Source organism: Alnus glutinosa, chromosome 9 (genome assembly GCF_958979055.1).
Source record: "Alnus glutinosa chromosome 9, dhAlnGlut1.1, whole genome shotgun sequence".
NCBI classification, from domain to species: domain Eukaryota; kingdom Viridiplantae; phylum Streptophyta; class Magnoliopsida; order Fagales; family Betulaceae; genus Alnus; species Alnus glutinosa.
The window spans coordinates 10,069,631-10,092,455 of record NC_084894.1 but is presented as its reverse complement, the minus strand read 5'-3'; the positions used below and the strand labels follow the sequence as shown (position 1 = coordinate 10,092,455).

At 40.3% G+C, this 22,825-nt stretch overlaps 1 protein-coding gene across 2 annotated transcripts; it reads left to right on the top strand.

The window, feature by feature from the left end:
- Positions 1-1,014: 1,014 nt before the first annotated feature.
- Positions 1,015-19,977, top strand: LOC133877774 (protein IQ-DOMAIN 5). 2 transcript variants are annotated; one of them, XM_062316177.1, is made up of 8 exons: positions 1,015-1,249; positions 1,607-1,796; positions 2,846-2,963; positions 4,162-4,404; positions 5,543-5,770; positions 16,967-17,080; positions 18,619-19,114; positions 19,502-19,977. In XM_062316177.1, the coding sequence occupies exons 3-8, from the start codon at positions 2,880-2,882 to the stop codon at positions 19,636-19,638; spliced, it is 1,302 nt and encodes a 433-aa protein (XP_062172161.1). In that variant the 5' UTR covers positions 1,015-1,249; positions 1,607-1,796; positions 2,846-2,879; the 3' UTR covers positions 19,639-19,977. The 2 variants fall into 2 exon arrangements, with proteins under 2 accessions (XP_062172161.1, XP_062172162.1); XM_062316178.1 differs by lacking the exon at positions 1,607-1,796.
- Positions 19,978-22,825: the final 2,848 nt, after the last annotated feature.

The window sequence follows — 22,825 nt, the reverse complement described above, 5'->3', positions numbered from 1 at the left end:
GCGTCCTTCCCCCGAGAGAGTCGTCCCTCCAACTGAGCGTAGCCAAGCCTCCTGGGTAACATTTAGTCAGATGGCCCACATTACCAGTCGAGCCTAAGAAGGCCCAACTCTCCTCTTGGATTCATTTGGGCCTTGGGGATGATTATTCCCCAAACGGCTCAAATAATTTATTTTTAACTGTGTTCATTAAACATAGTGTCGAAGCTTTCGGTTCTGAAGCTATCATATTGAGTGCGATAGAAATGAGATTCTATACAATGGACAAAGTAGATATAGGGGTGTATCTTGCGTTTGTGTATTAAGGTTCGGGGTCGTGTTTTACAAAAAAAATTTTGTATTGGGTTTGCGAGTTTTGTAAAAAATTATCTGTCATTAAATCGCGTGTCGTGTTCGGGCCGTATCGAAGTATGAATACAAGACTATACAGGTCAATCGATCCTAATTCGATTAATTTAATTAAACGAATCAAATCCTTCAACTTTAACTCATTAATTTCGTATTGAGTTTGCTAGTCGTATAAAAAATTTACTTATCCAAAACAGACGTAACACTTAGAAAGTGTTCTCCATGATGTGAGATGCAATCATGACTCGTAAAAGGATCAAGATTACACACTATTAGGAGACCCTACTGATCTGCATGTGTAGCCAATTGATCTACAAAAGTTGGCATCAAAATCATAAATTAGTGCTTAGATGGGAGCACGCCACACGAACAAACAACGGTTCATAAAAAAACGGTTCAATATAAATTAATAGGAAAAAAAAAAAAACCGGTTCAATATAAAGGAGGCAGAAGTTTAAGTTATATTCCCTCCAACTGCTTCAGGATATTATTTGTTTGTTTTGTTTCTTTTATCAAACCGACCCGGTCAATGCTTACGTGGCGCCACCCAATTGATTGGGTGGGGTTGACATGTCCCGTGATTGACTCCTTTTGTCCCCTTGTGTCTGACAACGACCTGAGGTCGATCCTCCCCATACGACGTCGTCCCTCTCAGTGTCCCAACCCCCTCCCGGCGTACTTTAGCCGACACCGGTCCCCCTCACTCACTCGCTCACTCTTTCTCTCTCTCTCTCTCTCTGCCGGCATTTATCTTCAATTATCAGAAGCCACCTCAATCAGAGCTCCAGAGAGAGGATGAAACTTCGAAAATCGGAAATCTGAGCGATTGAAAGATCGAAAGAGATGGAGAGGCGGACGTTTGACCTAGTTTGACTGATTCAGAGATAGATCAACGGCCTAAAAGGTACCTCCCATTGTTTCTCATTCACGTCCTTCGTGTAAATTGAGCTCGTGATCTGCGGATCTACGTTGTTACATATTATTGGCCAATGGCCTTCTTTCTCCCGTGATCTTATCCTATCTCTGCTGCATTTTTGGATTTGTTTAACTCCTCAAATTCAAAATTCTCGGAATTTGGTACTTTCGAGCCTTACTCTCCTCTTTCACAATTGCAACTTTAATTGCTTACAAGATCTGCATTGTCTTAAGAATTGATTCAAGTTAATGAAACGTAATTTTTGTTGCTCATCAATTCTGGTGTGTTTTGAAGAATGCGTATTTTAGGTTTTTGTTTATTTATTTATTTTTAATCTTTTTCCAGGGGTTAAGATATGAGGAGGTCATTTGGAACTTGGAGAGGTTGGCGGTTACGACACAACCTTATTTGTTGAAGTGAAGTTGCAAAGGGCTTTGATTTGTAGGTTAACATCGAGAGGTTGGCGGTTATGACACAACTTTATTTGTTGAAGTGAAGTTGCAAAGGGCTTTGATTTGTAGGTTAACATCGAGAGGTTGGTGATATGGAAATGATGAATTCCGTGTCTTTTCAGTTTTGCAAGTTTAAGGTTTTATGTCAGCGCATTGTCGACCATAAGATTTCTTACTATGGTGTTGGTTGGGCTATCATTTTCCATGTTCATTTCTTTTGGTTTTTTTTTTTTTTTTTTTCTTTGGAAAGCCAATCCATGTTCCTCCATACTTCAGCCGTACTGCCGAGTCTTATTCCAGGTTACTTGTAGCCAATCCTTAACTCAATGGATAATAGATTGATTTCTTGACCTTACGTGGTCTTCTTGGGGGGTGGGGTATTTGGATGCCCGAGATGCTGTCTAAACCAATGTTTTTGAATCTTAAATAATCATTTTGTTTATTCGGAACTTTACTGAAAATTTATATACGAAGGGATGGTTCCCCGTCTTTGAGCTAAGTAATTGCTTCAAAGCATGTGATCTACTGAATACTCCAATGGAAAAAGCTCAACTATATCCAAGATGGGACATGCTGCCTATATTGCAAGAAGTTATTCTTCTTGGGAATGATGTTCCTTTTGTTCAGAAGATGGTGATGTTGAACCTGCTGTGCTCATACTAAGTTGACCCTTCTTTTGTCATATTGCTGTTCAAATATAGAGAGTATTTTATATGGGTTGTCATGCCGATGCAATGCACGGGATACTGTTTGATTTTATGATCCCAATTTCTGTGCTGTTTAATTCTTAATTTATGAAATCACAACCATGCGTGAGTGAATCACTCAGGCTGTTGGGTTAATTACCAAGTATAAATCTCAAATGTCTTAAATAAAAATACCAAGGCTTCATACCTCGTATGGATAAACTTTAGCTGTATTTCACATTATATTTATTTGATAGTATTTATGGCAAGGAATGCATGTGCAGAATCTTAATCTCAGTGGCATGTTTCATCAAATGAATGTGATGCTATTAAGAAGTTAAATTGTCTGTCCTCTTTCTAAACATTTTTTCTATCTTTTTGTTTTTTTTGTTTTTCATTTGCTGTAAGTTAACTACGTACTGGTGGCTAACAATTTCCTCTTGCAGGTCCATATTTGGTTGAGTTAAAGTAACCGACACCATGGGTGTAGCTGGAAAATGGATTAAAGCATTGGTTGGTTTGAAGAAATCAGAAAAGTCACAGTCTTCAGAGAAGGACGAAAATGTGTGCATTTTTTAAAGCTTTTTGTTATTCAATTTTCTATATTCTCAATGCTTAGTTCTGGTTGAAAATTTGGTAATTACATGTGAGCCTGTTGTTGAAGTTGCATTTGTTGTTACAAGTTACTCTGCTATCTTGCTTGCTTCAGATAAAATATTTTATCTTATGTCTGGCAGCAAATTCTGTGCTAATTCATAGCAGCAGATTAGTGCTCCTGACCTGACCCCAATTATTCTCTATCTTCTTTCCCTTATAAAATTTGCTAGAGTGGTCTTATCTTGTCCATAAATACCAGATGAATTGCTTGGTGCTTATTTTATTTGTTTTTGGAAATTTAGCTCATTTCTTGTTAGTTAACTACACGACTAAGAATTATTGAGTGCTGGAGCGGAAAACAATTGTTCGAATATCTACAAATATAAAGCCTGGAAATTTGTGGAAACAACTTTTATAGTCCATCTTAAGCAATCCTTTTTTATTACATATTCCTATAGTATTTATGTTAGATCAAATGTGAAGTTAACAAACCAGAGCAGTCAGAGAAACATGTAGCTGAGTATTCTTTTATTTTTTATTTTTTTACTCTTTATTTATTATTTATTTTTTTATATTTATTTTGTATTTTTTTAATTACATGGATTATATAAATCCATCTGCGTAATGATTATTTCATTTTAAGTGTTTTGCTGCAAATCTTCTATTCTGTGGTTACCTTGAAGTATTTGACATTTTTTAGCTTTATTTGATTTGGTATTACTTGGTCATCACCAAATCTTGTGGTTAGGGGGATGAATATCCTTGACATTTTTATGGCATATATGAAATAATTGGCAATGATTTGCCAATAAGCTGTTGCTCAATAGCACCTCTTCCCTGCATAAGAATTAGGTAAAGAGTGAGGTTGTGGGTTGAAGACCACCAGTTGCAAGTGTGACTTACCAATCTTGCTGGTCATTGCAGAATAGGGCCTTGTCTGCATAGCTAGCCTATATCATGCTTGCTAGTATAGAAAAATTGTTGGAATTTTGCTGTTGTATTCTAAAATGGTTTATGTTCTGATATCATGTGATTTCAATCCTTTAGGGATTTCTTCAGTTGGTGCATAAACAACTAGGAAACCTACAAAGCATACAGAGTGAAGTAAAATGGTTCAGAGTTAATCTTATTGACATGTTTCTTTTTTGTTTTTTACACATGACAGAGAACAGCTGCTAGCAAGTTTAGGCACCAGAGAAAACATTCCATTGAGATTGATGATAAAATTCAATATGAGTTCGATCATGATACTGCCCCACCAGTTGGAGATTCCAGTATTCAATCAAACCCCGACACTGCCGGCTCCAATTCCAATTCACTTCAAGCACAGGATGCAGCTTATGATCAGCAAATTGTGAGAGAAGAATGGGCTGCAACACGTATCCAAACTGCTTTTCGTGGATTTCTGGTATTTCCATATATATATATATATATATATATATACTCTAGATCCAGGATCCTGTTTCTTAGCATCATTCTGTTGCAATTGTTTTGTTGAACTTCATTTGTGTAGTTGTCTTAAATTACGGGGTCCCCTGCTATCGCATAAATCTTGTCTTACTAAGTTGAATTGATGAGGTAGAATTTACTACTTGTTCTTTATATATATATATATAAATATAGAGATACACAAGGTAGGTCGGCTAGTCTGGGAGAAATAGGAACCTTGACTTATGTGCACGATTTTTTCACACTAATTTTATACACAAAGGCCCACTTTTGTGAAAAAAGCAACAATTACAGGGATAATCTGTCATAGGGCACTTCCCCTTCAAGATTAATATGGCTTCGTCATTTTCTATTTGAAATAGTGAAAAGAAATTAAAATGTGTGGTAACTGGTTTTGTAATTTGACAACTACTTCCCTACCTAGAGCTTCATCTTGTTTTGACCATGAAGCAGCTCAATGCATTTCCTTCTTGATATCACTCTATTTTATGTAGGACAATATTTGGAATGTAGGACTGCTGTAATGACTTGAGGCAGAATAAATGAAGAGAGAAATATGGTTTGATTATTTGTTATGCAATTATCAGCTGGTTTTTATTCAATTTATTTATTTGTTTATTATTATTATTATTTTAGTTTTTTTTTTTTTTTAAAAAAAAAATAATGTGGGGTTTTTTTAGTAATTTTAATTCGATTCCAACTAAAGTATATGTATTGTCACCAAACTAAGGAGTAGGAATACCTATTCCATTCGACTCTCTTTTATTCTCTGTAATAAATATTTCCTTTCCTAATGGAATACTCATTCCGCAAACCAAACGAGGCTTTAGGATATTTGCTCTGACACCATGTTAAAGTACTACTTATCCCAAAAACTTTAACTGGTAGGAAATGGTTGATATAATCATTTAATTAATATTCTAACATCTTGTTTACCTTCATGATGCAGTTTGTATTTATCATGGAGAACATACATTATTGACCTCCATTTAGTCTGTTAAATTGATTTTTTTTTTTTTTTTTTTAAATTATCTTTTAGAAGCACTTTCAGCCTAACTATTGTGATCAATTTGAAAATGTTTTCTGATACGTATCAGGCTAGGAGAGCTTTACGAGCTTTGAAAGGATTGGTAAGACTTCAAGCCCTTGTCAGGGGCCATGCTGTGAGAAAACAAGCTGCAATAACTCTCCGCTGTATGCAAGCTTTGGTGAGAGTTCAAGCTCGTGTCCGAGCCAGGCGTGTTCGTATAGCATTGGAAAGTCAAACAGAACAACAGAAACTTCAGCAACAACTTGCAAATGAGGCTCGTGTTCGAGAAATAGAAGTAAGCAACTTCAGATACTTTCATTCAGATGTCATCTTACTTTGAATTTTAATTAATAATGAAATCTACATCTCAGTAACAGAGGTTGTGAGGTTCACATCTTCACCAGGACAATTAATTCAGTTATGCCTCTGGGTTAAACTGTTTGACCTATGAGTTGGGCCCTTCTTATGGGTTGATGAAATGTTTGACCTGCATATTTACTTATTAAAAAAGGAAAAACAGAATCAAAATGTTGAGAGAAGTTTGTGTCCGGACATGATTAGGGTTTCATGCCTAATCAGCCTTCATGTCTGGACATCAGCGCACATGGTAGGGAACATGCACTGTTGGATCTCCACATGTCTGGACATGTGACCTCTATCTCTGAACATCATTGCTAGTGATGCTCTCTGACCTATCCATGCTCTCTAGCATGTCTAGATATGTTAGGGAACATGTACTCTCTGACCTATTCAGTAGCCACGTCCAAACAACAATGTCCATGTCTGGACATCAATGCCAGTATTTGGAGCATGTTCGAACACTCGGGGAACATGACAAAACATATGCTTCTAGGATCTCCATCATATCTGGACAAGTGTCCTCCATGTCCGGACGCTAGCTGCATTACTTGTCTTCTTAAAGAGGAGATCTTCACCATCTTTACACTAGACCTGAGTACAACAACTACCGATGTCCCAATAAACATAAAAAACAAGTTTTGGACACCGAATGAGCCAACCAAAAAATCTAACAATGTAGTTTCCTTGGGAGTAGTTTTTAGTGGCTCTATGAAAGCCCTTGAAGGTTCAATGCAGGGAGATTCATTCTTCCTTTCCATTTCCTTGAAGATTTTCAAGACTGGCATAGGAACAATACAACCTTTATCTCCTTCAGATTTTAGGTAAACAGGCTGTAGTGTCATGGGAACAGTACAACCTTTAAACTTCCCCTAAGTTTAGCGAAAAGTAACTGGCATCTGTGTTCTAGTAGTTCAGTTATGAACCTTTTCCATCTACGTAGGCTGTCATACTGGGTGTGGCTTGTAGCCTTGTACTTAATGCGTTTGGGGTTTAATGATGGAAACCATGTCAAACTTCGTGGTAAATTGAAAAATGCTCTCTTGCAGGGCTTTGATGTTTCCTTGATCAGAAGTATTCTATTGACTCTTCATGGAAGCTACCTCTGTCATGATTTGTGTTCCTAAAAAAGGGCTAAAAAAGATGCATCATTTTAAAGGAGAGAAAAAAAAACCGGGAAGCTGGAGGGGTGAGAAGGATTCAAACACCTCACTAAGATTAAGATTCAGGTGAGTGTGTCCTGGGTAAGGGATGTACTTCTTTCGGCCTTAACACCATTCTTTTAATGGTGTGGTTCTCGTGTGCAACGGGACTGTGTTACAAATTTTAATTTTGGTGTTAGTAGCTTAGATTGAACTCCTCATCCATGAAGAATTGGCACTACTCTAGAGGTGGGGTTGGAGTTGTGGATAACGGGGACATTGACACATACTCGACACACACCTGGCATGTGTTGTATGTATTGGGGACATGGCTGGAACACAATTGGGCATGTATAAATTTTTTTTAAGGTTTTGGAGAAGGAGTATGATCATGTAAATTGGGAGTTCTTGCATTGTAGATATACAATGCGATTTTCCATTCTTGTAAATGGAACACCATCCGGATTTTTTTCTAACTCTCGTGGGTTGAGATAGGGGGATCTTTTATTGCCGCCATTGTTTGTGGTGGTTATGGAAGCGTTGAAGCGGATGATGACTTCAACAATGAATAGAGGTCTTTTGACAAGTTTTTCAGTGGGGTCAAAGAATAATGTAGAGTTTGTAGTGCCTCATTTACTGTTTGCTAATGATACGATGATCTTTTGTGATGCTAATTCTGAACAAATTCGACATTTGCAGTGTATTTTCTTATATTTTGAAGTAGCTCTGGTATTGAGAATCAATTTAGCAAAATGAGAAAGAGAATCAATTTAGCAAAATGAGAAATTGTTCCTGTAGGCAAAGTGGAAGATGTAGAAGAACTGGCGAGTATTCTTGGTTGTAGAGTCTCTTCGTTGCCAATGAAGTATTTGGGTTTGCCATTGGGTGCTTCTTCTAAGGCCACTTCTATTTGGAATGGCATTATTAAAAAGATGGAATGTCAGTTGGCTGGATGAAAAAAACTTTATTTATCTAAGGGTGGTAAATTGATTCTAGTTAAGATTACTTACTCACGTATTACTTGCCTCTTTTCCCTATCCCAGTGGGAGTGGCCACTATGCTTGAGAGACTGCAGAGGGATTTTTTAATGGGGTGGTATTGAGGGTGTTTCAATTCCATTTTGTGAATTGGACAAGAATTTGCACTCCAATAAAATCAGGTGGGTTAGGAGTTAGAAATCTGATTCAGTTCAATCAAGCCCTTTCGGGAAAGTGGTTGTAGCGATATGCTATTTATAGAGATGCTGTTATGGAGATTGGTGATAGAGACCAAATATGATAGTATAGGAGGAGGTTGGTGCTCTAAGGAGGTTATGGGGACATTTGGAGTGGGAGTTTGGAAACATATAAGAAGGGGGTGGGATATGTATTCCAAATTTGTTAGATTTGAGGTGGGGAATTGGTCAATGGTTATTTTTTGACATAATGTGTGGTGTGTGGATAGTCTGTTGAAGATCTCTTATTCGGATTTGTTTAGTATTGCTCAGAGAAAAGATGCGTGGGTGGCGGATAACATGTAGGTTCGAGAAGAGATTATTAATTGGAATGTAAGTTTTATTAGATCAGTTCAGGATTGAGAGGTGGAGGTGGTAGTATCTTTCTTTGAGAGGTTGTATGCTTTCAAATTAAGATAAGGAGGTGTTTTTGGGGTACGGGTGTACTTTGAGGTTGTATGCTTTGGGGTACGGGTGTCGTGTTTTAGGGTGTTGGGTTCTGAGGGTTCTTGGATGGGTTTGTTGTGTGTTCTTTGAGGGTTTGGGTTGGGGTGTTTTTGTTCTTGTAAGCTCTGGCTCTCGTGGGATGGTGTTGGTGGGTTTCTTTCTTTCTTTCTTTCTTTCTTTTTTTTTTCTTTTTTTTTTTTTTTTCAAGCATTGCGTTTTCTCTTGTATACTGCCGGTGTACTAAGGGGCGCCTGACGCTTTTAATAAAGTCAGTTTATTACTTATCAAAAAAAATTAAGATAAGGAGAGGAGGATAGAATAGGACGAAGTCCTTCCAAAAGGAGCAAGTTTGAAGTGAATTCGTTTTATCAAGTGTTAACTAGCCAGAATGGATCCTCTTTTCCTTGGAAGAGTATATGGATAGTCAAGACTTCCTCGCGGGTGGGTTTTTTTTTTTTTTTTTTTTTTTTTTTTTTTTTTTTTTGTGGATATCAGCATTGGGGAAAAATTTGACGTTTGATAATTTAAGAAGGGAAAATATTCTTGCACAACAGTTGTGCATCAATCACTTCTCATTTGAGAAATAGGAATGTTGTGGTGGTTGATGGTGTTGCATGTGTAAGAAGAGTGAAGAGTCTATTGATCATTATTGATTCTTTGTGAAGTAACAAGGGAATTATGGAACTCCATTCTTAATATGTTTGGTGTAGAGTGGGTTATGCCTAGAAGGGTGATCGACTTGGTAGTCAATTGGGGAGGACAGGTTGGGCGTGGTACAACTATGGAAGTTTGGAGGTTGGTTGCGTTATGCTTAATGTAGTGTCTTTGCAAGAGAGGAATGCTTGGAGCTTTGAAGATACAGAGACTTTGGTGATAGCGTTGAGGAAGATAATGTTCAACACTCTCTATACTTGAATATCTGCACATCATAGTTTAATTGTTTCTAGTTTTGCAGGTTTTTTGAGTTTGTGTTCTTTTTCTTTAGATTAGGGGTTCTCTTTGTATACTCCATGTGTGCAAGAATTGCGCATCTTTGCTCTTTATTTACGATAATGAATTACTTATAAAAGAAAATTAAAAAAAAAAATTGTCAATTTTTCTTTCTTTCTTTTTTTGGTTTGGTTTTTTGTTTTGTTTTTGTTTTTTTTTTGAGTTAGACATGCAAGAAGTATGTAGTAAGCACGCAAATATGTGAAAGGGGAATATGTAGCATAAGTATTTGAAGATGCGAATGCTAAAACTTCATTATTGTTTTGTAAAAGATAATATTGTTAACCTTGTTGTGCCATAGAAATGTGCAGATTGTAAATAATATTTACTCACTAATGTGTCCCTGACGTGTAATTCTATTGCTTTTCGAAATTTTCCATATCAGTATATCCGTATTAGGATTGGGATTTTTGCAATGTTTCTTCCGGTGCTCAAATATGGAGTTTTTGGAATTGCTGGGGTTTTCGCATAAGAAGATGATAGTTTCTCTTGAATGACACAGATAGAAAGCTAGAGTTAATTATCCATCTTTAATTTTAATTGAGGATCTTTAGAGTAGATTAGGAATGGAGAGGTGGTGCTGTGTGGAATCCAAGACGTTTGTCTTCTCGGTGATAGAAGGTGCTTCGGTGGTAAGAGTGGAGGAAAGGAGGAGGAGATTTTCAGGGCTCGTACTGCTTGGTGCCCAGAGCTGTGGATGGTTGCTCTCGACCCTGGAGAGTGTACTGAGGTTTACAGGGAAGGATTTTGTAAGGTCTTTCAGGGAGAGGTCCAAGGTCTTCATTGTTAGGCGAGGAGGCAACACAGCTGGAAGTTTTATCGAAGTAGCAGCCTATGCCTTGGGAGGTTTGAAAGGGATTATTTACATTCCTGAAGGACGGAATGGGTGGGGATGGAGCAGTTTCTTGGCTGAGCTGGGTAGACCAGGGACTTCCTCTCAGACTCAGCAGGGAAAGTTCTGGTACGGACTGGACCTCCGCCTGCGATGGAGCGGGTTCAAGATAATGGAGCCGGCACTGACGCTGCTACTGGTTCAACCACAGACAAAGCACCATCTTACGCTGAAGTGCTATGCACAGGTCCTCGCCGACCGGAGGAGGAAGGGTTGAAGAAGGTTCAGCCGGAGCAACTCTTGGGTAAAGACCATCATGACCGTTATGCCTTCAACACGGTGCAGGGGGACAGGAGTTTTCCTATTTCGGAAGCAAAGTCCCATGCTGTTTTCCGAGGCAAGTCAGACTACTCCTTTGGTGAAAAAAGCGACGGTTTTCAGAAGTTTGGAGGGAAAGACACGCTACCTTCCCTGCTGCTCTGGCAGAGCCAGCTGGAGAAGTTGAAAAATGAGGTGGACCGAGCACTGAGTTGTGTGCGTGAAGGGCTGCTGTTGGTTGGGCCGGGCTTCAAGCCCAATGGTGACAGGCGGAAGAGAAAAAAGAACAGAAAGAAGAAAAAGCAGAGGACTTGCTGGGTTCCGAAATCTAAGCCCAACCCAAGTGTTTCTACAGCTGATCGGGCTACGCCTATAGTAACGCCTACAGTAACAGAACCGCTGGCAGTGTCGGGTTTCGGTGGGAGTGTTCCGGAGGGAGCGTCGACTTCTGGCGGGTTCTGTCTTCCTCCTACGACGATCACGTCTTTGGAGATCACATGCGTCGAGTCTGCTTCCAGGCCAGAGCGGGGGTCTCGTCCTGTTATCATAGATGCGGATACAAGGGAAGAAAAGGAAGAAAAGGGTATAGCCAGGAGTGCGATGCAGTCTGCGGGATGCACAGAGACTGACGGTGGTGGTTCTGCTCCTCTCGATATCCAAACTCCAGCATGCTACTCCAAGCTGTTGGAGTTAGGTCCCGGGCAACTCTTCAACGTGGTGGACACCGGCATATGCCCACCTCAGCTCTGCGCTGGAGGGCTGACTGTTGTCCCTGCCTTGGAAAGTTTAACCTCCCAGCCGGTTCTTAATATTGGGTCTAAGCTTCCCGGTTCTAGGTTGGAGGTTGTACCTAAAATTCCGGAAGTCCCTGCCACAGTTCGGATGGGTTCAGACTCAGTGATGGTTGTCTGGGCTGGTCGGAGTTCGTTGGATCCTTTGATGCCTTCGGGCTTTTATCCCTCGGAGTTAGAAGCTGAAGATGCCTCTATTACTCTCTTCTCCCCTTCCGGTTTGGGGCCCACGAAGGGAATGAAGCTTATTGTGCCCCCGGAGGAAGAGCCGGCTCCTTTGTGCTGCTGTCCGGGTGATAATTTCAGGGGTTTATCCGGTAAAATATCTTCAATGGACTTCTTGAAGGCGATTATGGAGTATAGCCAGTCGGTGGGGGTCACGTGTGATGGCTATGAAGGTCAGCTTTCAGCCGTGTTCGAGGCTATCCTTGCTGAAAATGACAAGAAGGAGACGGGTTCTTCTCTGAAAGCGGGCAATAAGTTCAATAGAGAACTTAATAGATTATCTTGTTCTATTAATTATGATGCGAGAAGCGGAAGCAGCTCTCAGAGTAGGTGTAAAGGGAGGGTGACTGGAGGTATTTTATGAAGCCAAAAATTCTCTCGTGGAATGTCAGGGGCTTAAATGAGGGTAGCAAGCGGTTGAAAGTTAAAAACCTAATTGGACAATGGAAGGCAGACATTATTTGCTTGCAAGAAACCAAATTGGAGTTCATCTCCAACAGCTTAGTGAGGCGCCTTTGGGGATGTCACTTCGTTGATTGGTGTTACTTACCCTCATGCGGGGCCTCTGGTGGTATTCTTATCATGTGGGATAGAAGGGTTGTTGAGAAATTAGATGTGTATGTGGGGGAGTTTGTTGTCGCTTGTTCTTTTAGGAGCGTTGCCGATGACTTTGCTTGGGCTTTCGCGGGGGTATACGGTCCTAACCTTGACTCTGTTAGAAGATTGCTCTGGGACGAGCTGGCTGGCCTTGCTTCTTGGTGGGAGATGCCTTGGTGCATTGGGGGTGATTTCAATGTCATTCGTTTTCCTGCTGAAAGGTCTAGGGAAGGTCGCCTTAACGCTGCTATGATGGAGTTCTCAGACTTTATTTTCGAGCAGGGCCTCATGGACTTTCCTCTCGCTGGAGGGACTTTCACGTGGTCCAATAATCAGGAGAACCCCTCCTGGTCTCGTATTGACAGATTTCTTGTCTCTCCAGATTGGGAGGTCAAGTTTCCAGGGTCTATTCAGAAAAGGCTTCCTAGATTGTGTTCTGATCATTTCCCTATCCTTCTGGATTGTAGTGGCATTCAATGGGGTTCCAGACCGTTCAAGTTTGAGAATATGTGGTTGAAGGCTGAAGGGTTTATGGATAGGATTCGGCTTTGGTGGGAATCTTATCGCTTCCAGGGTTCTCCTAGCTTCATCTTCACTCAAAAGCTTAAGGCCTTAAAGGTTGATCTCAAGAGATGGAATGAACAGGAGTTTGGCAATGTGGAGTTTCGCAGAAAATTGCACATGGAAGAGTTATGTACTCTTGATAGGTTGGAGGAACAACAAGGTTTATCTTCTGAAGAAAAGGAGAGGAAATGTGCGGTCATCAGAGATCTGGAGAACTCTACCTTGCAGGAAGAGATTAGTTGGAGACAGAAGTCTAGGGTTCTGTGGCTGAAAGAGGGTGATAAATGCACTAAATTCTTCCACTGGATTGCTAACTCGAACAGGAGGTCTAATTCCATAGAGTCGCTCTCCATCAATGGCTCTGTTTCATCCGACCAGCAGGTTATCAGAGAACATGTGGCTCAATTCTATGAGTCTCTCTTTACAGAACCCTTCCCATGGAGACCTAGAATGGATAATATTGCTTTCGACACCTTGGATGCAGCTGAGGCCTCTTCTTTAGAACTTCCTTTCGAGGAGGTGGAGGTCTTAGAGGTGGTGAAAAGCATGAATCGAGACAAGGCACCTGGTCCAGATGGGTTTTCTCTTGCGTTTTTCCAAGACTGCTGGGATGTGATCAAGACAGATCTTATGAGGGTTTTCTGGGACTTTCACTCTCAAAGCAAGTTTGTTAAAAGTGTTAACGCCACTTTTATTGCCTTAATTCCGAAGAAGTCTGGGGCTGTGGATCTAAAGGACTTTCGTCCTATCAGTCTTGTTAGTGGTGTGTACAAGATCATTGCAAAAGTCCTTGCAAATAGACTCAAAAAGGTGGTGGAGAAGATTATATCATCCCCTCAAAATGCTTTTGTGAAAGGCAGGCAAATTCTTGATTCAGTTCTTATTGCCAATGAGTGCTTGGATAGTCGAATCAAATCCGGCGAACCAGGGTTACTTTGTAAGTTGGATGTTGAGAAGGCCTACGACCACGTTAACTGGGATTTCTTACTGTATATGTTGAGAAGATGTGGCTTTGGGGAGAGATGGTGCTCTTGGATAGCGCACTGCATATCTACGGTGCGATTCTCTGTGCTGGTGAATGGCTCCCCAACCGGTTTTTTCAGTAGCTCTCGTGGACTTAAACAGGGTGATCCTCTGTCACCACTATTGTTCGTCATTGTGATGGAGGCTCTTAGTAAGTTCTTCGTCGCTACTGTTCAAAAGGGCTACCTTTCAGGGTTCTCTGTGGGTTCTGGCAACAGCGAAGCTATTAACATTTCTCACCTATTGTTCGCAGACGATACTTTAGTCTTTTGTGGGGCTAAGTCTGATCATCTTCATTATCTTCGTATGCTACTTATTTCTTTTGAAGCTGTGTCAGGATTGAAGATTAATCTGGCCAAATCTGTGATGGTTCCTGTGGGTGAGGTGGATAATATGGACGGTCTGGCTAACATATTGGGTTGTGGAGTGTCCTCTCTTCCTATAAAGTATCTTGGTCTTCCGTTGGGAGCTCCTTTCAAGGCTAAGTCTTGTTGGGATGAAGTTGTAGGGAAGATTGAGAGGCGGTTGGCAAGCTGGAAGCGGTTGTATTTGTCGAAGGGGGGTAGGGTTACCCTTATAAAGAGTACTCTCTCCAACCTTCCTACATATTTTCTCTCTCTATTCCCTATTCCCTCCAGTGTTGCTAGTCGCATTGAGAAGCTGCATCGTGACTTTTTGTGGGGTGGCATAGGCGACGAATTCAAATACCACTTGGTCAGTTGGTCCAAGGTTTGTCATCCTATTTCTGAAGGTGGTTTGGGCATAAGAAACTTGAGAATTTTCAACAAGGCGCTGTTAGGGAAGTGGTTGTGGCGTTATGCTTATGAGAGAGAAGCTCTGTGGAGATCCGTGGTGGATGCGAAGTACGGCTCTACTAGGGCTGGTTGGTGTTCCTTAGATCCCCTTGGGTCTCACGGTGTGGGGAGTTGGAAGAACATTAGGAAGGGGTGGAGCTTGTTTTGTAGATATACCAGACTTATCTTGGGTAATGGGTCGAGAATTCGTTTTTGGGATGATGTTTGGTGTGGAGAGATGTCCCTCAAGGAAGCTTTTCCAGTTCTATATGATATAGCTTGTGTCAAGGATTCTTTGGTAGAAGACCATTTGGTAGTGGTAAGTGGCTCCTATCAGTGGGATGTCAGATTTTTCCGTGATGTTCACGATTGGGAGGTGGACGTTATGGCTTCCTTTTTCTCCTTACTGTATGCATCCAAGGTGACTCAAGATGGGGGGGACAGGCTTTGGTGGACCCTCTCTCGCAAAGGGTTTTTTGATGTTAGATCATTCTATAAGGCTCTTGCCTGCAAAGAAGCTTCTTTTTTCCCCTGGAAAAGTATTTGGCGGACCAAGGCCCCATTGAAAGTGGCCTTCTTCGCTTGGACGGCAGCGTTAGGGAAAATCCTCACCTTGGACAATCTCAGAAAGAAGCGTGTCATTGTGATTGATAGATGCTGCATGTGTAAAACGACCGGGGAGACTGTGGATCATCTTCTTCTTCATTGCGAGGTTGCACGCGCTCTTTGGTATGTCATCCTTAGCCGGTTCGGTCTGTATTGGGTGATGCCTTCTCGGGTGATAGACTTATTTGCATGTTGGTGGTCGGGGGGACGGTCCTGTAGTGCGGTCGTATGGAAGATGGCTCCTTGTTGTCTTATGTGGTGCTTGTGGACGGAACGCAACGATAGACAGTTTGAGGACAGAGAAAGAACCATAGAGGAGCTCACTTCCTTTTTTCTTCATTCTTTGTACTCCTGGACGGCTGCGTATTTAGCACCTCTAGAGATTAGTTATAACGATTTCCTTGTATTGCTTTCTTCTTCTTCTTCTTAATTGTCTCTCTTGTATACCCCCTGTAACTTGATTGCGCTTTTCGTTTTTCTAATAAAATTTTCTTCTTACTTATCAAAAAAAAAAGTATATCCGTATTGTATCGAATGTGTCATGTGTCACATTTTGTATCTGTGCATTCTTCATAATTGTTTGCTGTTTTGGATAATAGCATTTCGTTAGCATGTTGCATTCTTCAAGATATGGGTTTTACCCAAACATAATTCAGATAAATTAGAGTGATTCAGAATTTTTGGATGTTTGGAGCTGTTCCATGGACTCCTGTTTTCTATCAGGTGGTGAGGCTTTGGTGACAGTCAATATCTATGGTTTCCATCTCTTTTATGTTTTTTTTTTTTTTCGTTAGATAATTTCTATTTTTAGTTCTTGCCCAGGCTTAGATTTTCATTTCTTCAAAATTCCATCTACTGACACTATGTCACGGTGGCTATTTTGGATTTAGTTCTTATTGTGGATGAACCTAAATTAGGTTGGCATGATTTTGACGATGTTGGGAGTTGATTCACTGCTTTTCGTGCATTGTCACTTCATTCCCTCCCACTTCATACTCTTCTTTGCTTCTGGTTTGGCTTTTCAAGATTCTCCTGGCTTCAGTAGATGGTCTTTCTAGGTTGGGCACAATGAGGCATTCAGCTTCAAGGATGGAGGCTATGGACACGATTCTTTCTGCTGCATACAGCATTCCTACATTTCTGTGATGTTTTTGGGGCCCACTTGATATGTCAGTCTACTCTGTTGTGGACCTAGTTGCATAGAAATCCCAATTGTTCCCACATAACACTTTCAATTATGGGACCCCTGCTATAGTAACTGGGATGGTGTTTTGACATGTAATTAACTTTATATACTGTAATGATCTGAAACATTCGTTTTTCTTTGCCTTCTTAGGCGTTTCCTTGTGTATACTTTCAGTGTACTTAGGGGCGCCTTACGCTTTCAATAAAACCTTATTTACTTATAAAAAAAAATGATCTGAAACATATTATACCACTGACATTGTATTCATTGTTTTACATCACTTTCATTTAACTACTTGTTATTGAAACATTGTATATGCTTAATTTCCGAACTTATTTTCCAATAGAAGCTCAGATTTTGTTTAGCCCATCTAGAGCGTTACACGACACTTCTGACTGTGATGCAGGATGGGTGGTGTGATAGTGCGGGATCTGTAGAACAAATTCAAGCCAAATTGTTAAAGAGGCAGGAGGCTGCAGCTAAGCGTGAGAGAGCCATGGCATATGCGTTATCTCATCAGGTAAAGTATTATAACCTTTTGTTGGATTACAAAGCCGCAAGTTCTACTTAGAAGTTTAATTTACTTCCATAAAAGGAACTTAGATATCGGAAGCATGGTCCATAGTGAGAAAGAGGAACTCAAAATGAAAAGCCAGGATGAAACTTGCATGTCAGGGCATACACTTCTGAACTTGGCCTATAATGTCTTCTACTGACTGTGGGTGTCAACTTAGGATTTTGATCTGGAACTTGATATTAGAGTCTTATACTGTTAAAATGTCCTTAATATCACCTGAAGTTGTGGCATTTTCATGACCCTGAGCTTTTATTAGTTCAAATTTAACCAAAATTTCAAGTTACTTTCTCCAAATTTGAAGCTGTTTGAGGTTTGCAAGTTTGGCCATATGTTGTACTGTGGTGTACACTTGATTTCCTAGCCATAAACCCCCAAAGTTGATTGTCACATCTGTGTATATGTTGTTCCAGGCTTTTATAACATTTCATTCTTGCTGTATGGATAAATCTTATTTGGTTGAATGCTATGCGGTCCTTGCAAAATAAGGGCAAATAGAGGTGTCACTGGCTCACTGCCCTTCCATACTTATACCTCTGCACATTCAATTACTATTTTCATTGCCATTGATCGTCTTGAGTGTTATACATGTATACTACTGTTAAAGCAAGCTCTTATTCATCCCAGCAAAACAAGGAACTAAAAAAGAGAAAAAGCAAAAGCACAGCTATTGTTCAATAACCTTGCTGGTACCCTCCCCCCCTCCTTTCTTCTTATTTTTATATGTATTCAATCTTCATCAGGGATTTGTGTGCTAGCTGGTGTTATAGGTGTCCTACTAAGTACCTACCAAGTAGAAGGGAGCCATTTTTGTGCTTGGAAATAGGCACTTCTTGGACATTACACCTTAGAAATTTGATTTCCAATTTTTAATAGATTTTTATTTTTTATTTTATTTTAGAGAGGACATATCCAATACTTCGTGGACACTCCTCAGGGATAGAAATTAGAATTTGCCTTTCTAGTTTAAAGAATTAGAATTCTAAGGAAAAACATAAGGTTTAGGACATATTTATTGATCGATTTGTTATAGATTATACCTTCTTTCCTGATGTCTAAATTAGGAATGCTTGTTTGACTGGGGTAGTTGTCAATTTGATATACATATTAGAATATAATTGATTAAATTCATCTCTTCTTATAAACTTTAGCTTTTGGGATAAGTGATAATTTAATATGGTATCAGAGTAGAGGTTCTGAGTTCGAACCTTGTCTCCATCATTCACTTCTCATTTCAATTAAAATATCCCACGTGTTGAGCCTCACCTATTAAGGGGGAGTTTGAGCCCACACGTGAGGGAGAGTGTTAGAATATAAATGATTAAATTCATCTCTTTCTTAATACTTAAACTTTTGGGACAAGTGATAATTTAACAATACAAATAGACATCCCCTCCAGTGAATTTGTGTACTATAATCCTTTCTTTTCGAGATGTTAGTTGACCTTAGAGGCGTACATATAAGATCTATTTCTATTCCTGCAGTGGCAGGCTGGATCAAGGCAACAGGCTGCTCCCTCTGGGTTTGAACCAGATAAAAGCAGCTGGGGTTGGAACTGGTTGGAAAGATGGATGGCTGTCCGTCCTTGGGAGAACCGCTTGCTTGACATTAATCTCAGGGATGGAGTGATGGTACACGAAAATGGATCAGATGAGGGCAAGAATGAAACCAAACCTCACTTAAAATCTGCTGGCAAGAAAACAATTGCATCAAATCTTCAGCCGAACCTTTCAAGTCAGAAAATGGGGCCCTCTCATTCTGATGGCTGTGGTTCTTCACCCAGTAAGTCAGCAGGGATGCAAGAGGCATCCAATACGCTGCTTCCCAAACCCAAACCCAAACCCAAACCCAAGGATGATGATCCAGTTGATGAAGCTAGCTTAAGGCCTGGAATTGGTTTGAGATCCCACAGCAATCCAAAAGAGAGATCCACACAATCAGATAAACAGGCAAAGAAGCGAATGTCTCTACCTAACAACGGTGAGTCTCTCTCTCTCTCTCTCTCTCTCTCTTCCCGTTCACGTGCATGTAGCCATTCTCCTCCTAAATCCCGGTGCTTCCCTCCTTTGAAAAACCTGTAGCCTAGACTGGAATGACAAAAATTCTCTCAATTTCAAATAAAATGAATAGTATTCATTTCATAGTCAGATCTAAAGTTAGTGCCTTTAATGGTGTATATGATTTCACATTATTTAAAATAATTAAAAGACGAGTCAACATCGACTTTAAATCCTAATCATGAAATTGATACTCAAATGATGAAATAAAGATGATAATATTCCAGACTGGATTGGGGCCATGCTTTCTTTCTCCCAGCACTTTTTCTGCAGTTTATTTATTTGGTTTTGTGTTTTCCCTCTCAATCAGCGAGGCATCCTAATAGAAGTGTTGTGAAGGGGGCACCCAGCAATCAAAAGGCCATCAAGGATAAATCTAAGTTTAATGGAAGAGGGGACTCCAACTCTACAAAATCTGTCCCGCAGCAGCAGGCCATTGATCTGTAGCCTTGAAAATCCCACGAAAGATATCCACCCTACTCAGGCTACTCTCGGTTTAGGCGCGCTGCTGTTTCAGGCTGTACATATATGTTGCCACGTGGATAGGGCACGCAACCGCCACGCTTCAGTTCTTGTCATTGAAAGTCTGAGGTGGATTGTAAAGGAGATTGGGTTTTGGATTGTCAGAGGGGGAATAAGATTAGCGGGTTTGATATTTGTCACTGTTGTTGTAATCATTCAGGTGTATTGTTATCAATTCATGTAATCATGCGGTATTTATTTTCAAACATACTACGTTTAGAGAAGTTGGCTTTCTTAATGTCATTCTCAGATTTCTTCCCCTCACTCCTTTGCTTATTGAAGATTCCAACTGTTCTTGAGGTGATGCCCATGAAAGAAATTCCGCATTATTATTGGATTTACAGTACTCAACTTTTATGAATAGTTTAATTCTCAGTCTAGATTTGATTGAAAGGTATTCAAACTGCGTGGAATGCCTCTCGTCATGGTTAGTGATCGAGACCCCATTTTTGCCATCATTTTGAAAACAATTATTCACTCCGCAGTATACCCAAGTGGCTCTCAACTCTTCAGATCACCCCCAATCAAAAATTGCCTTGCAGTATGCATAAATGACTCTCAACTCTTCATGTTACCTCGTTAAAATGTATGAATTAAACGATTAAATTCAATTTTTTCTTTATCAGTTTACACTTTTGGGATAAATTATGATTTAATGTTGTACCAGAATAGAGGTTTGGAGTTTCAACCCTGACTTTTACAGTTTACTCTTCATTTCGTTGAATGTTTCACGTGCTGGGCTTTACTTGTTGAATTAGGATCCACTCCAGTTGTACTTCAACTGGAGAGGAGCCAGTCCTTTATGTTGAGGGGTATTTTGTTCCTTACACATAACACCTATTTATAATGCTTGGTTTATTATTGCCAAACGTAACAGAAATACTGACTTAGAGAGGACCGACTTACAGTACTTAAGAATACTCAATTATAACATGTAAAAGGACTTAAGAATACTTAAAATAGAAAGACAACTTGACCCCAATTATTATTAGGGCTCTGACTAGGACTCCAAGACGTAAATGGACTTCCCTACCAGCCATGATGACTTCTTAGCCACTTCTTTGGATCATATATAGAATCCTTCTTCAATTCTTCCTCCACATCTATAGCTTCAATGGTCAAGTATTTAGGATTGGGTTGTGGTGGCCTTGTAGACCTATGTGGCATTGGTGTGTCATCATTCACCCCTCCCTGAAGATGAACCTTGTCCGCAAGGTTGATGAATGGAAATTGTTGTTGAAGTTGTTCTGTCTCTTCCCATGTAACTTCCTCAGGAGGCAGGAATTTCCACTACACCAATGCTTCAGAAGCAAACTTGGTACCACGCTTAGTCCATCGGAAATCTAAGAGATGTAAGGGCTCAATAAGAGGACTGTTATTCTCTAAGAAAGGTGGTAGTACTGGCGAAGCAGTAACAGAATCACCTTTATATTTCTCTTTAGCAATGACACATGAAAAACTGGATGGACTCTTGACTCTGCTGGTATTGCAACTCCCTACGCTTAGCATCCGCATATTGTTTCATTCGATTATTTGCATGATGTAGGTGAAGCTTGAGGTTGTGCAGAACGTTGTCACGGGCATGTAAGGTCGGATCCACCTCGCTGTTAGGAGATGCCTCACTCAAATAATGTACCAAACGCGGCGGCGATCCTCCATAAAGTGCCTGAAATGGAGTGGTTCTTGTGGTTCGACGGTATGTGGTGTTATACCAATACTCTGCCCATGCTAAAAATGACTCCCACTGTTTAGGATGCTGATTTGTGAAACACCCAAGGTATTGTTCCATGCAACGGTTTATTACTTCTGTTTGACCGTCTGTTTGAGGGTGATAGGCTAAGCTAGTTTTCAAATCCGTTCCCTGTAATTTAAAAAATTCTCGCCAAAAAGAAGTTATGAAAATCGGGTCCCTATCACTGACAGTGGACTGAGGAACTCCATGGAGCTTCATAATACCAGTGACAAAGGCTTCTGCAATTTTTTTAGCTGAGTATGGATGACTCAATGCAAAAAAAAATGTGCATACTTTGTTAAACGGTCAACTACCACCAAGATAGAATTTTTTTTCCCTGCGGACATAGGCAATCCATCAATAAAATCCAAGCTAATGCCAGAGATTTTGCATCATATTTGTTTCGTTGGCATACGTCACACTTTGCCACATAGTCATGTACGTCCTTCTTCATGGATTCCCAGTAGAAATTTTGGGACAATCTCTTAATGGTGAGAAATACTTCCGAATGCCCAGCTAGTTTGGAATCATGAAATTCCTTCAATAATAGTTGCTTGAGAGGGGAGTTGGGTGCTATCACTACTCTGCCCTTGAAGAGTAGTAGCTCTTCACGTGTAGAAAATTGCTTGTAGTTATTGGGCTGCTCTTTCACCCTCCTATGCCGTTCCACCGTAGATGGCTCATTGGAATTTTCCCTTTTTAAGTCGTCCCATATGCTAAATTGGGGTAGTGAGATGCCATCTACAGATGCCTCTCTTATTGTATGCAACACTGGCCGGGCTGTCCATGCGACGTGAAAGGGAGTCAGCTGCTGCATTTGTCTTCCCTGTCCGGTAGACTATTTCATATTCAAAGCCCACCAATTTTGACACCCACTTTTGTTGTTCTGGAGTAACCACCCGTTGCTCTAGTAAAAACTTCAAACTTTTTTGGTCTGTTTGGATTTGAAATTTTTGACCCAAGAGATATGGTCTCCACGTCTTGATTGCTTCCATGATAGCCAACATTTCTTTGGCGTATATGGACCAATTCTTCTTGGAAGGTCCCAAAGATTTACTGATAAATGCAATGGGTCTCCTTTTTTGGCCTAACGCCGCGCCAATTCCATAATCCGAGGCATCCGTTTCGACAATGAAAATTTCTGAGAAGTCCGGTAGGGCTAGCACTAGTGTGGTCACCATAGCTCTTTTTAAGTTTACAAATGCTGTCTCCACTTCTGGATTCCACCCAAAATTGCATTTTTTTAGGAGATCGGTTAATGGCATTGATATGATTCCATAGTTCCGCACAAACTTGGGGTAATATCTTGTGAGGCCCAAAAACCCTCTCAACTCCGTGATGGTTTTTGGTTTGGACCACGATTGCATTCCCTCTATTTTC

What these genes read in the sequence shown, in the direction of transcription:
- LOC133877774 (XM_062316178.1), top strand. Translation starts at nt 2,880, where the DNA reads ATGGGTGTAGCTGGAAAATGGATTAAAGCATTGGTTGGTTTGAAGAAA. An exon ending in CTTCAGAGAAGGACGAAAAT is followed by an intron (nt 2,964 to 4,161) that starts GTGTGCATTTTT and finishes TACACATGACAG; the next exon opens with AGAACAGCTGCTAGCAAGTT. An exon ending in CTGCTTTTCGTGGATTTCTG is followed by an intron (nt 4,405 to 5,542) that starts GTATTTCCATAT and finishes GATACGTATCAG; the next exon opens with GCTAGGAGAGCTTTACGAGC.